At 45.2% G+C, this 14,135-nt stretch overlaps 1 protein-coding gene across 1 annotated transcript; it reads right to left on the reverse strand.

The window, feature by feature from the left end:
• Positions 1-6,045: 6,045 nt before the first annotated feature.
• LOC100721058 (ATPase MORC2-like) lies at positions 6,046-10,454 on the reverse strand. Its single transcript, XM_063249353.1, has one exon. It carries the CDS (start codon positions 9,310-9,312, stop codon positions 6,196-6,198), a length of 3,117 nt encoding a protein of 1,038 aa, XP_063105423.1. The 5' UTR covers positions 9,313-10,454; the 3' UTR covers positions 6,046-6,195.
• Positions 10,455-14,135: the final 3,681 nt, after the last annotated feature.

The raw sequence follows: 14,135 nt of genomic DNA on the forward strand, positions 1-14,135 counted from the left end.
CTGAAGGCTTTAACTGATAAACAAGGCTGGTAAAATTACCAGGTGGCCACTGTCCTGTTTATCAGCCAAAGTCTTGTCTATTGTTGGCTTATTTAACCTTGATTAAATGTTTTGAGAATGTAAAAAAATAGCATCTCTGAGCCGAGCTGCTGTTTATGTGTTTGTGTTTTGGCGTGCTAGCAGAACATGCCCAGTGTGGGGGCGGGGCACGCAGAGTGAAGGCTCGGCGAGCGCTGGGACATAGCTGGGACTGCCCCTGGAAATGCATGCAGGGTGGCGGCGGAGGCGGTGGCGGCGGCAGTGCTGGGAGGCAGAGCTGGGAGGCAGATTGGGACACAGTGTGAAGCTGGGACCTTCAATGCTGGCGGACGGACGGACTGACGCAGAGCTGATCTGCCACGTGGAGCTGAAACTGCTCGCGGGGTGCCTGGATTAGGGCATGGCATTAGAGCTGAACCCCACGCGGACCTGGAGCACTGCATGAGAGCTGAGATACGGTGCGGAGTTGGGGTGCAGTGTGAAAGCTTAAAGCAGCTTAAAGTTTAAAGCAGCCCTGCGCGTATCTCTCAACACTGTTTGGGCGCATTTCTCACATCTCAGCGGGGAATGGGTCAGCGCATGGTGGGAAAGGGGAAGCGGTGAGGAGACTAAGGGGATGCTGGGGGGAAAGGACACACATTCTCAAAACAAAGGCTTAAAGATAGAGAGTTTTGTAAACTTGTCGTCAGTGTGATAAGCTATAAATAGGTATGGTTTTTTTGCGGGGGGGACAAGAAGTGGTCCCCAAGATAAAATCTGGTGTGGGGTCTAGCCCATGGAGTTATATCCAGATGAGGCAACGGACCATGGTCTACTAAGTGTAAGTCGTCACTTTTTACTCTAGACTGATTGGTATTACATGGTTCCAAAGCTCGTAATAATTGGCCGTCACCAATATACGAGTGGATTTCTTGTGAGTTTAGTAACAGCTCTGCCCGTGAGAACTTAAAAAGCTCTAAAGGACGTGACAGTCTCTTAGTGTGGACAGTCTGGCCCAGGAAAACTCTGCCTTGGGCTATCTGAACCCAAAGGATGTGAGAGTCTCCCAGTGTGGACACAGGTTGGCCCAGAAAGACTCTGCCTTGGGCTATCTAAAGACATGAGAGTGTCTCAAGAACCCATGGAAAGGGGGAGAAAACTCCACTGGGGCCTGGCCCAGCGGCAATCTCTGGGGGCTGCTCACCTGTGATAAATTGGGTTGGTGTTGTTTACGAGCAACCAGCGACAAGTTTACAGCTCCCGAGTGTAGAAGTGAGGAATTAATGCAGGATGCAGTCCGGTTCTGGCCCTGAATGGCAGGCATCTCAAACTGGGAGGGCCCAGGAGTCTCTCGTCTGCCGTTCCTGGTCAGGGAACCATATGATAGAACTGTGGGGGACCGGCGGCGGCTGAAAAGATAAGAAGTATGAAATATAAATGACCTTTATTTTGAGAATGTGGGGAGAGACACCCCCGACACCTTGGGGCACAGCATCTCCCCCTGGGGTTGTCGATCTCTCCATGGAACACGTGGAGTGGAGGCATATAAGTAGCCTAGGTTTGGGGTGGAACCTAAGGGGCATTAGTGATGCACAGGTAACCCATTAGTATTCTTTTGGCACCATAGGTAAATTCCTAGGGGTGGGGGAGATGGATCTCCTTGGTTTTGCCTGAGGCTTTACCAGCTATAGTGTCTTGTCTGGGCCAAACCTCTTTTAATCATTATTATGGGATGAATTGTGTTCACCCAAAACTTTGGTGTTTAAATTGAGATTTAAACCCTGGTAGTTTAAAATGTGACTGTATTTACAGGTTAGGTCTTTATTGAGGTAAGCAAGTTAAAATGAAGTTATTTGGATGAACCCGAATTCATTTATGACTGGTGTCCTTATAAGGCGAGAAAGTTAGAACATGCAAATATTTGTGTACAGGAAAAAACTACATAAGGTTGTAGGGAGAAAATGGCCATCCAGAAGCGTAGGAGAGAGGCCTCAGGAGATGCGAAATTGCTGACATCTCCACCTTACCTTCCAGCTTTCAGGGCTGTGAGGAAATGAATCTAATTTACACCATTCATCTGATACAGAAGTCATGCATTTAGACACTTACGTGCCATTTAACCTTAATTATCATCTTGACTGGATTAGGACCTCTGGAGAGGTGACTGGATCATGTCATAGGGTGGTGTCCTCCCAGTGCATCAAGAAGGTCATAGCCACATGTGCTGCTGGTGGGCCATGGGGGAAATGCTTCTGAAGGGTGGGTCTCTCACTGGCTCCTTCCTCTTCCTTCTGTTTCCCAGCTGCCACAAAGAGAGCAGCCTTGATCTTTCATGTCCTTCTTTTTTTTTTTTTTTTGTTCTTTTTGGTACCATGAATTCATGATTGAACTCATGATCTTGTACTTGCCAGGCAGGTGCTTATGTCACTGAACTAAACCCCCGGCCCTCTTTCATGTCCTTCTGCCATGATGTTCCTGTCTTGGAACCAGCTATAGACTAAGCTGCTAAAATCATGAGCTAAATTAAACCTTTAAATTGTGGGTGTTGGGTACTTTATCCTAGCAAAGGGAAAGCTGAATGATACATAACTTGTGGCCAAGATTGGGTGTGGTGGCGCATTCCTGTAACCCCAGCATTTGGGAGGCTGAGGCCAGAGGATTGCTGGGAGTTTAAGGCCAGCCTGGACTACATAGCAAGAGCCTGTCCGCAAAACAAACAAAACCAAAAAAACCAAAAACCACACTTGCAGTCTCTTTCCAAATATGAATGTTCAGGACCCAATAACATGATAGAGGGGTGTTTGTTGTTTTGTTTTGCTTACAGATGATGGAGTTCAGGATCTCCTGTTGGCTAGTTGCAAGGAATTTAACATAATTACTACACACAGATGGCAAAGAAGTAACTTCCAGTGCTGCCACCAGATAGGCCTCACCTGTTTCTGGTTTTTAAAAAGGAAAACTTTCAGAGTTTAACTGCACAAAAAAAAGATTTGCAAATTGGGAAGTCCTCAGAACCAGAGCAGATACAGGAAGACTCCAACTTGCTATGTGCAGAGAAAGGGAAGTGATGTAAAGAAAGTGGAAGAGAGGTGCAGAGAAAGCCACTTAGTTCCAGCTTTACATGTGCCTTATTTGAATTTTTTGTCTTTTTGAGACAGGGTTTTATTATGCAGTTCAGGGTGAGCTTGAACTCATCTTGTAGCCAGGCTGGCCTCAAACTCTCAGCAATCCTCCTGCCTCAGGCTCCTAAGTGCTGGGATTATAGGCTTGTGCCATCATGCCCAGCTCATTTGCCTTATTTGGCACGCTTGACAAGCTCAGCTTCTGTGATCAGCAGGGACTCAGTCTTTGTTATGAGGTCAAATTCCTAAGATATGTTTCTGGTTTGCTTGTGTACAAAGTTAAGTTATAGTCCTTCACGTAAGGACTCAAGTATGTGAGGACAAAGGCCATAAGAACACTGCAAAGCCCCAGGAGCTACACAGTGGGATCTCAAAGGTCAGTGTGAAAGCCCTACATAGTTTGTCAGACCAGACCTTGGAGGGGGCATTTGCAAATAGAAGTTTGGTATACTTCTATGTCCCATTGCAAGGAGGCTACGTCACCAGGCCCATAATGAAAAGGTGTTGGATTTGCAGTCAGCCTGGCATAATCTATGACATGGAAAACTTCCTGTCCACCCCAGAGCCACTTGGCTGGGATTTGGCAAGTTGGAGGTGATGCTGGTGCCAGAGAGAGATGGCTGCAGCCTCTGTAAACACAACTGACAGATCACATTGGCTGTCACAAGTTTGTTTTGAAAATAAATCACTATAAAAAAAGAAAATGGGGGCTGGAGATTTAGCTCAGCGGCATAAGTGCCTGCCTTGCAAGCAGGCAGTCGTGAGTTCGATCCCCGGTACCGATAAAAAGGAAAAAGATAAAAAAAATAAATCACTATCTTCACAAAGTTGTTGGAAAGTTATTCACATTTGGATTGGATAATTGTATGGACATAGTTAAGAGAAATAGAAAATGCAAAAAAAAAAAACCTTACGAAGCAAAGATATTTAACTACTTAAGTGAATGGTTTGTTGAGTCCACTGCTGAGCAAATGAAGCAGCAAATGAAATAAGGACAAATGAAATAAGGACAAATAAGGGCAGGGGAGTACCAGGTATTGAACTCATGACCTTGCTCCTGCCAGGCAGGCATTTATGCTATTGAGCTAAATCCTGGGCGCAAGGACAAACCGTTTGAGAGCTGAAGAGACAGAGAAAATATATATAATTCCTTCTGCCCTTTACACATATGCTTTTCCTTCTAAAGTAAACATTTCCTTCTTTAGAAACTAGGCTGATTAACTTATTGTGTGTGAAGATATGGACAACTATTTTGAAGAAAACAAGAGACATTATGGTAGCCACAGTTGATTTCTTGCTCTCTTTTTCTGAAATCCTGTTATTTGCATTGTTTTACTATGCTCTGTTTTGTTGTTTTTTTTTTTTTGTTTTTATTCTCCTTAAAACAAAAAAAAATTAAAAAAGAAACTAAGCTGAATTTTTGGCTTCTTTAAACCACTAATACGTACCCTAAGTGATTCTATGCCTGTTCCATACTGTATTTATTCATTTTTCTTAAGTTTTTATCGGTACCAGGGATCGAACTCACAACTGCCTGCTTGCAAGGCAGGCGCTTATGCCACTGAGCTAAATCCCCAGCCCCCCATTGATTTTTCATTACTGTAATAAAGTACCTGAGGCAGGCTACTTTATAAAGGGAAGAAGTTCATTTTGGTTTATGGCTCTGAAAGTACAAATTTTAAGGGCTTAATCTGATGATGGCTTTTTTGCTGGCAGAGTCACTGGGTGGTGTGCGACAATACAACATTGCAAGTGCCAAGGAGTGTGTGTTCTCTGTCACCTGTTTTATTTTGAGACATGGCCTTGCTATGTAGTGCAGCCTAGCCTTGAACTCACTTATGCAGCCCAAGATGGCCTCGAACTCATGGTCCTCCCATCTCAGCCACCTGAGTGCTGGGATTACAGGCATGGGCCAGCATGCCCAGCCTTCTCTGTTTCTATCCTTCCCTCTGTTCCTGTATCTGACTTGCAGCTGGGGTTGAACCCAGGGTTTCACAGGTGCTTTCTTCTCTTTGAAGCCTGTTGGATTTGATCATGGACCTGCCAGCTGGATGCACCCTTGTAGCTTTAGATGTGACACACAAAACAGATTACCCAATTTAGTTCAGTCATCCACAGAACTATGAGAAATCATTTATGCTGAAGACAATGCATTTCAGTTACTTTTGTGAGGGAAAACACCCTAAGTGATTCTATGCCTGTTCCATACTGTATTTATTCATTATCTGACTTTTATATGGTGCTATGGTTTGCATGTGCCGCCTGAAACTCATGTGGACACGTCATTGCCATTGTGTCGTCACTGAGAACACGGCCTTTGGGTAGCTGACAGGGCCTTGTGAAGGGGTGTGCTGTCACTGGGGGAGTGTTATAGAAATTAGTGGTGTTGGTCTTTCTCTCCCCCTTGCATGGTCACGTGCCCTTCCCGCGTGTGGCGATACTGCAGGAAGCGCCTCGCCAGCTGCCAGTGCTGTGCTCTTGGGTTTTCCAGCCTCCAGAGTCCAGGGAACAGCTATTGTTTATAAATTCATAGTTTGTGGTATTATGGTATTGTTGGTTTGAGACAGGGTCTCACAATGTGGCCCAGGCTGGCCTTGAACTCACAGCGATCCTCCTGTCTCAGCCTCCTAAGTGGTGAGATTAGAGGTGTGTGGCACCATGCCTCACCTGCATTTTTAAAAATGCTACTTTACAAGTAATATTTTTACTTTGGGTTTTGGCATGATCTACATGGGAAGAGAATGTGTTAAATTCTTTCCTTTTGTTAATATACTAAATGTTCTTTTGTGAAACTTTGAACTACAACCTGAATTTTAAATTGTATCTCAATATGTGATTTCTTCTGGTATTGTACAAAAACAAAATGAAACAAAACAGGCTTTAAAGTTTATTTAAGCCTTTGTGATATTTGTACTTGTTTTCTTTTAAAAATACATATTTATAGAGAGAAAGATTAAAAGAATTAAGGTATCTTTCTCTTCAAAAGCACACATCTCACAGGAATCAAGTCAATGGCAAGTCCATCAACCGCTAAGTGGAATCCCCTTGCCAGAAGCTACTGTTCTGAGGGCCCTGTGGGCAGGGGAGCTAATCTCTGGCTCAAGTCGCTCAAATTCCCTGTGGTGACAAGGTGTTCAATGTACGCATCCAGGTCATCCCCAGTTTTGAAGTCTGGGTCTTTTCCCAAGAACACCATGATGTTGGTCCTCAGCTTCTGCAGCTTCTCCTGGACCTCTTGGAGCTTCCTCTCAGATGCATGTAGGCTTTCCTCAGAGGCCCTGACCCTGGAGTCGGCTTGGCTCTGGTAGAAATGGCACAGGTTCTGCAAATGCTCTTCATAATGCTTAAAGTATTGTTCCATAGGAAAAGATAATATCTTGTCTAAATTCATAGTTTTCAGCTCCTTTTTGGACATGGGAAACTTTGGAGGCCGGAAATACTGTAAGCAGTCCCGGAGAAGCTGTACCAGGAAATCTATGGTTTCACACTTTTTATTCACAGTAGTGGTGTCAGGCTTGACATGGATGCAGTCAGGGGCAGAGGGCTCTGCCATGGCTGTAGTCTGCTGACCCACCACAGCTGCTTTTTCTTCTCTGTTTTCCAGCTGTGTGGTGGGGGGTTGATACTCTGCAAAAGGTGGCTTCATCAGCCGCACACTGTCACTACATTTCTCCACCCAATGATTTCCTGGAGTTGCATCTGCAGTCTCATGGTCAAACTCCACTTTCCACCACACCACATTCTTTTCCACCTCTGTGGCTGTGACATGGCCTGTATACCACTCTTTGTTCACCTGTACTTCCACAGGAAGCCCTAAATCTTCCTCAGCCCTTTTGAGGTCAGCTGAGTCCTCTTTCCCAGCACTGTGTGAAAGTTCTTTTGATTTCTTTTCCTTCTTCACAGCAAATTTGCCCTTCTTGCACTTCTTCCTTCTTCCAGGCTCTTCCTCATCAGAGTCCTGAAGACTCCGCTTCCGACCAGTGGTATCTCTGGAGAGTTTAACAGGTGACTCTAACATCCTAACCATTGGAGTCTTGATGGCTTTGGGTTTGGGGGGCTTCCAAGAAGTCTTGGAGTTGGGCAGTGGAGATGATAACAGTGGCTGCACCAGAGGAGTGGTCAAGGATGCAGTCTTGACTGGGGTAGCGACACACTTTTGGGATGCCTCAGGTGACTGGAGTGGGCTGAAGGTACTAGGCTTTCCCCGGGCTGTTAGTACAGGAATCTTTGGGATTCTGATGATCGGAACCTTTTGGGGTGGAGTTTTGGGAACTTGCAGAGAAGAAGATCTGCTTGGGGGTTTTCTGATCTCAGGAGATAAAGGTGGTGGCCAACGACGCTGTGATTTACAAGCAGGTTCCTCAGAGGAAGGTCTGGTTGTCACCTCCAAGGGCAATTTCTTCAAGTCTGCTTGGGAGCGGATGGGGGTGATTTTCTGAAGGGCATCCAGCTTTTCCTGCTGCTGGCGAATTTTCTCTGCTAGCTCCTTTTGCTTCTTTTCCTGTGTCTTTGCAACTTTTTTGTATGTGCCCATCGGAAACTTCTGATTTTGTTCAGGAGCTTCACAATGATCTTGCTCAGGATCAATGTTCATGGAACAAACCCAGGTGTTAGGATAATCTTTTTCTACTGAGTTCAACTGGAAGGGGAGGGTCCTCCACTTCAGACACAAATCACACTGGATGGTGGTTGGGATTTGCATTGCTCTCTTGCGTTTGTAATGTAGCTCATTGGACGGGGGCTGGTTCCAGTTGGCAGAAAGATAACCAAACTCATCCCAAAACCTGATGATTCCACGTTGGGCAATGGCAGTGTCCTTCCAGTACTGTGCCAAATGCTCCCCCATTGCCTTCAACAGGTACCGGAACTCCTTGGCATCAGCAAAGTCCTGCTTGTTGTGTGTAGGCTCCAGGACCAGGTAGGGCACATCAACAACCCCAACAACTCCACCACAGGCCATGCCCCCTTCCAGCTGTGGGCCCACTTTCTCATACATCTTGATCAGGCGGCTACAGTTGTAGATGAACATGCCATCTAGCTCCCGATGTTCAATGTTGACCCCAAAAACAAAATTCAGTTCCTTAGGTTCCTTGAGCGCTTGCTCCTTGGCTTCCTTGACCCTCTTCTTGATATTGGCTTCTCTGCGCAGGTTTATGGCAGTGTTCTGAACCTGCCTTAACATCATCTTGGATTCCCGAGTAAGATTGCCACCTATGCGTACTTCTAATGTTCGAGCTTTGCTCTCGGCTTCCCAGGCCTTCTCTTGAGCAATCCATGCTACATGCTCTGCTTTCTCCACCTCCTGCTTTGCGCGGGTCTTGAAACGGTTGGATGTGTACTTGTACATCCTGGGCTTGTATAGACAACAGGCAAGCCTCTTGGTCTGCACCTTGTGCCCGTGGATGAAGATCCTCATCCGGGGATCAATGTAGAGCACAGATGTGTAAGCTCTGAAGGACCAGCGTTCTGGCTTTGTGCCCACGGGGGAGGCCTCTGCCATCTGGATATCTTTTGGATTTGAGACTATGTCTAGCTCAGGCTCTCCATTATCCATGAGTTTGAGATTAAAGATGATCACTAGTGTTCCACTGTCCCCAGAAATCTTCATGAACTGTCTCATTACTTCCTCCTCAGTGTGGAAGGGAGAATACTTGTAAATGAGTTCTGTCTCAATGGAAAACTTCTCCATATTTTCTGTAACAGCTTCCTGGGTCTGAGCATTCCAGGAAGGCAATGGGACTATCACTTCATCAATGCCTTCTTCCTCGTGAAAAGTTCGAGAGAGGAAGAGACAGGTCATGGTATCTTTCTTCTTGGTGAAAAGAATAAAATCCTTCCCAATGCGCATTGAGCCAGATTTTAACCCATTCCCGTACTGCCCAATCTGGGTGGACTCTGGTGCTCGTTTGGTTGATCTCCCAAACTGAGTAACACCGGCAGCCTCATTGGGATTCATTCCTACTCCATCATCCAAAAAACAGAGCATAAATCCCCCTTGAAGGTTCTCTCGTCTTTCTGCATAAATATCTATTCTGGTGGCATGTGCATCTCTTGCATTATCAACCAGTTCAGCAAGAGCTCCAAATAAGAATTCATGTGTGGTTGAATTTGTGTGCAGATATTCAAAGGTTAACTGAGCTCGATTCAGACTGCTGTAATATGAGGAAGCCATGACTGCTGCAAAATTGCCAGGTTTTTCCAGTAAAGGTGAAGTCTGCTTCTTAAAGTCTGCTGAAGCAAGTTACCTAGTGTCTATCTGTAATATATTCAGAGATGTTCCAAACTACAAGTCATTTCTTATGTATTTTAAAATTATCTATGACAGAATATTTGGAAAGAATTTCATATTAAACCTGCAGTCCCAAGGCCCTTTTGGCATTTCTACACTTCAGTTCAGGCAATCTGAGTTCAAGGTGGATAATCCCGGAGTGGACAGTCACTGTGCTTATTGATGGTTATTTCTTCTCCATCTTAACGTTCGTCCAGTTCTTCCAGCCCTTTCCTTGTTGCCTTACCTTTTCTGAAAACAAAATATGACAATCCGGAAGCGCACCCGCGTCTGTCATACAATTTAACAGTCCTCCACGCTCGTCTCGGCCACCAGAGTCTATGTGACCTGACTGGGGTGCAGCTGAGCCGAGCTCTGAGGGGGGTTTATGACGCCACTTCCGGTCCCTGCTGCCCCGTATAAGGCTCAGTGACGCGGTTCCTTTCCTCAGGGCTGGAATAAAGCCGCCCGGTGCGGCCCCAGCCTCTGCAGGTCGGTGGGTCCAGTCACCTCCACGCCAGGATCCCTCCCAGCAGCCCCTCGTCCCCTCAGCCACCGCGCTGCCCCGCCTCGGCCGCCTCGGCCCAGACCTCGCTGCAGCTGCCCTGGGTCTGGCGAGGCGGCTCGAAGGCCCGTTTGCCAGGCGCGTGAACGAGTCAGGTGGGCGTTGTGGGGCTCTCGCTGTGCTGTGTGTCCTTGGGCCCAACCGCCGGGGGCTGCTGCCGCGCGGCCTCCGCACACCAAGGGCGCTGGTGGGAAGGGCTGACTGACGGGAATGGCTGACAGAAGGGCTGATGGGAAGGGCTGACGGAAGGGCTGACGGAAGGGCTGACGGGAAGGGCTGATGGGAAGGGCTGACGGAAGGGCTGACGGGAAGGGCCGCTGTACGCGGGTTCAAGGAGGCAGCTTTGCATAAGGGGAAGACTGCGGAAGGGTTTTTTCTTTTTCTCTCGTTTTTTGTTTAGTTTTGCTTTTATCCTTTCCTCTCTTTGGTTTGCTCTACAGAGCCAGTTTTCCCCATCCCCTATTTTTCAAATAAACTGTGGTACCGGTTTTGATTTGTCTGTTTCACTTCTTTGAGATAAGAAGAATCTGGGCCTGGGATATGTGTAATTGGCAAGCCATTTCTACAAGAACTACCCAGTAACAGTGGCAGTGTCAGAGCTTCAAGTGATTTCTTATCAGCCAACTGCTTTGCTCTTGGTATTGCTATTTCTAACTAAACAACACTTTGAATTTATTTGTCCTTATGTAACATAATAATCCCCAAGAAGGTTTACAGTGACAAAAATTTTAAAAATATTGAAAGGTTTCTTTCCTAGTATAAATTGCTAGGTAATATTATGGCGATAGTCTAACGTGGAAGAACAAAGCAGAAACCTCACTTATCCTGATAACTGCTTCCTCCTTCCTCTTTCCTCCTCAGCCCTGAGTACAACTTCCTCCTTTTCTTTGAGTGAAGAAAATTCCAATCAGTTCCTCATAGGTCATCAATGCCTGCCCCAAACTCCACTTCTGGCCAGAGATCATAAAACTTCCTTCCATGCTTGTCCTTGGTCAGGGCACAAAGCCCAACCCCAGAAGTTGTACACTGCTCTCACATCCTCAATAAAGGCCTCTTTTTTTTTTGGCCTCTCTGTTGTGCCAAAAGACCCTAACAAATAGGTCTATTTAGAGATATATAGTCTATCTCCAGAGTCCTTGATTAAATGTACAACAAAGAAAGAATTGAAGATGATTAGAGTCCACAAATAATGTAGACAGTGCTGGAAAATACAGATGCCACACCTGCTGTTCTTACACACAGGACTGTGATGATATGCAGGAACATATGGCTTCCACAGGGAAAAGAAGCTGAGAGTGGAAAGTGGCCTGGAAACTCAAGCCTCATTGCTGAAGGCTTACAGGTGTGGGAAAAGACTGATGTAAAACTATAAGAGCCTTTCATGAACTTTCTGTGGTCCCAAATCAACACTACTAGTACTGCACGAGTCCCAGCCCCCTACTCTGGGTGGACTTTAGGACTCTCATCCCTCAGATCTAAGCCTAATGACAGACAAGACAAAGGATAGGTTGTGTTTCCTGCTTGTGATGAAACCTACACCGTGCCTAGGAAACCATTTCTTTCCCATCACAGTCGGGAAAATTTATATTTGTGATCCCATGGAGAAGTTACTGGAATTCTAGGGAGTTAATTCCAATCTACTACCACTTCCAGTGCACCCCAAGCTGAGAGTAAAGACACTAAGACATATATATATATATATATATATATATATATATATAGAGAGAGAGAGAGAGAGAGAGAGAGAGAGAGAGAGAGCGAGCGCCCAGGGAGGTCCTAAGTCCAGCCAAGACCATGGTTCAACAGAACAAAGGCCATGATCCAGAGCTCAGGCTGGGTTTTATTACTTCTCCATGAGGGGAGTGGCTTGGGGATTAATGACTGTGAGAGTGGCAGGAAATATGTGACCCCCATGAACTGGATTAGGTAGAAAGCATGAGATTACCTCTGCAATATTCAGAGGGCAAGAAATGCAGAGAGAGTGCTCTGCATAACACAGCTGAGGTAGTGTCTAATACTTTGGGGTCAGTGCTTCACAATCTTTTTACCCTGAGAAGTCATAGCCTCTTTCTCGAAGTTCAGTGTGGGGCATGGTTTGGCTTAACTGTGTTTTTCTGGGAGTCACTGAGCAGGGAAAACCGTGACTGTGCAGTGTGGCCTTGCTTCAGAGATTACACATCAGCAGCTCATCCAGCCCAGTTTACCTTGCTTAAAGCCAATTGAAGGGACAAAGAAATGGCCCAGCCAGCTCTGTACATATCAATACATGGAGATACAGTCAAGTTTATCCAAAATGGATATAATTGCTCTTCTTTCTAGGAGACTCCTCCCCATGATTCCCCATATCTTCTTTCTTACTGTCCCAGGAGGGCAAGGGAGAATAGCACACCTCAGGGAAACTCTTTGTGGGCACAAGGAAATTGTGGCCTTTCCCTTCAAATAGCTCCATGAAAGTTATCTGGCATTTGAACCCAGCAAACATCTTCCTTCAGTGGCTGGCATCCTTGGACAATGAAATGGCATTTGATACCCATTTTAAGTAAGTTAATTTAGTTTCCATCCCAACTAAAAATAATGTACTAGGACCAGTAAATGATGATTTTGTATAAACAGCTGATGAAGAACAGTGAAATTAGGAAGTAGTTCAAATAGTAGGGACTGGGCAATTGGGTTTTAATAGACCAGGAATTCATCTGCTTGTGGAACCATATTTCTGTACAAGACTTCTCTAAACAGTGTAGTCATTAAAGCCTCCCCAAGTAGGGAAAGTATAAGAAGGCAGAGCCTAAGACTGTGATTCTACAAAAAAATGTAAGATTGAAGATAAAGTTCAATTTTTGCTAGTGCATGTTGCAATACATAATGATTATATCCCTTGCTACATGTACATACACATTGTTTCGTTTTCCATCTCCTTCCCTCCTCTCTCTCACTTCCCTCCACCTCCTAGTCCTTTCTTCCTTATTATTATTATTATTTTTCCAGTCGAATTTAGCAGTGGGGGGTGGTATACCAACTTTAGTGACACTAATGTTAGTAAGTTCTGATAACCCACTGCCATCGGACCAGCCCTTATTTTATTATTATTACTTTTATTTGATTTTCTGAGAGGGGTCTCACTATGTAGCCCAGGCTGGCCTTGAACAAGTGATCTTTCTGCCTGAGCTTCCTGAGTGCTGGAATTATAGGTGTGCGCCACCATGCCCGACTTGTCCCCTTCATTTTTGCACAAGATCTGTCTCCCTGTTTCCTATGATCTATTTTTTATTTTTCTCTTTATTTATTCCTCGGGTTTCTCATATAAGAGAAACGTGATATTTAAACTTGTGTGTTTGATGTTATTTCGCTAAAACGATGGTCTCAAGGTGCATCTGTTTTCCTACAAATGACTCAGGTTTGTCCTTTATTGCTAAGTATTGTGTGTGGGTACTTTATTTTCTACCTGCTCCTCTGTTGATGGGACATATGGGCTGCTTTCAAGATCTAGTTACAAACTGTGCTGCTGTAAACATGCGTATGATGTCTTCAGCTCTTTTGGGAAGATCCTTAGAAAGGGAATGTCTGGGTAGAATGGAATTTCCAGTTTTATTTTTCTGAGAAATGTTCCTATTGATTTTTTAAAAAAATTCTTTATCGGTACCAGGGATCGAACTCACGACTGCCTGCTTGCAAGGCAGGTGCTTATGCTGCTGAGCTAAATCCCCAGTCCCCTTCCTATTGATTTTTATAGGAATTGTACCAGTTTACACTCCCACCAACAGTGTAGAGAAGGGTTCCTTTTCCCCTACAACCTCACCAGCATCTGTCAGTGTTTGATTTCCCAAGTGGAAAAGCCTCAGAGAGAATTCAGGGATCCTTGAGAGCATCCTGTGTCTCTTGTGGGTTTCTGGGATTTCACAAGGAGAATGTCAGGGAAGAAAATTGATTTTACCTGATCAAGAACAAGTTATCATTTTTCTTGGATTTATTTATTTTTTGGTTTTGCCTTTTTTTTTTTTAAGACAGAGTCTTGCCATGTACTTCAGATTGGCCTTGAACACACTGTAGAGTCCAGGCTGGTCTCGAATTCAGTTTCCTGCCTTAGTCACCCGAGTGCTGGGATTATAGGCCAGTACCAGCACACCCACCCGGCTGTTGGATTTATGTTGAGGCTTTTCCCAAA

This window comes from Cavia porcellus, unplaced genomic scaffold, assembly GCF_034190915.1.
Source record: "Cavia porcellus strain 051 isolate PalLab524CR breed Dunkin Hartley unplaced genomic scaffold, mCavPor4.1 scaffold_5, whole genome shotgun sequence".
In the NCBI taxonomy this organism is placed as follows: Eukaryota; Metazoa; Chordata; class Mammalia; order Rodentia; family Caviidae; genus Cavia; species Cavia porcellus.

Bases quoted from the DNA above. Each gene is read 5' to 3' on its own strand.
- LOC100721058 (XM_063249353.1), bottom strand. From the start codon at position 9,312: ATGGCTTCCTCATATTACAGCAGTCTGAATCGAGCTCAGTTAACCTTT.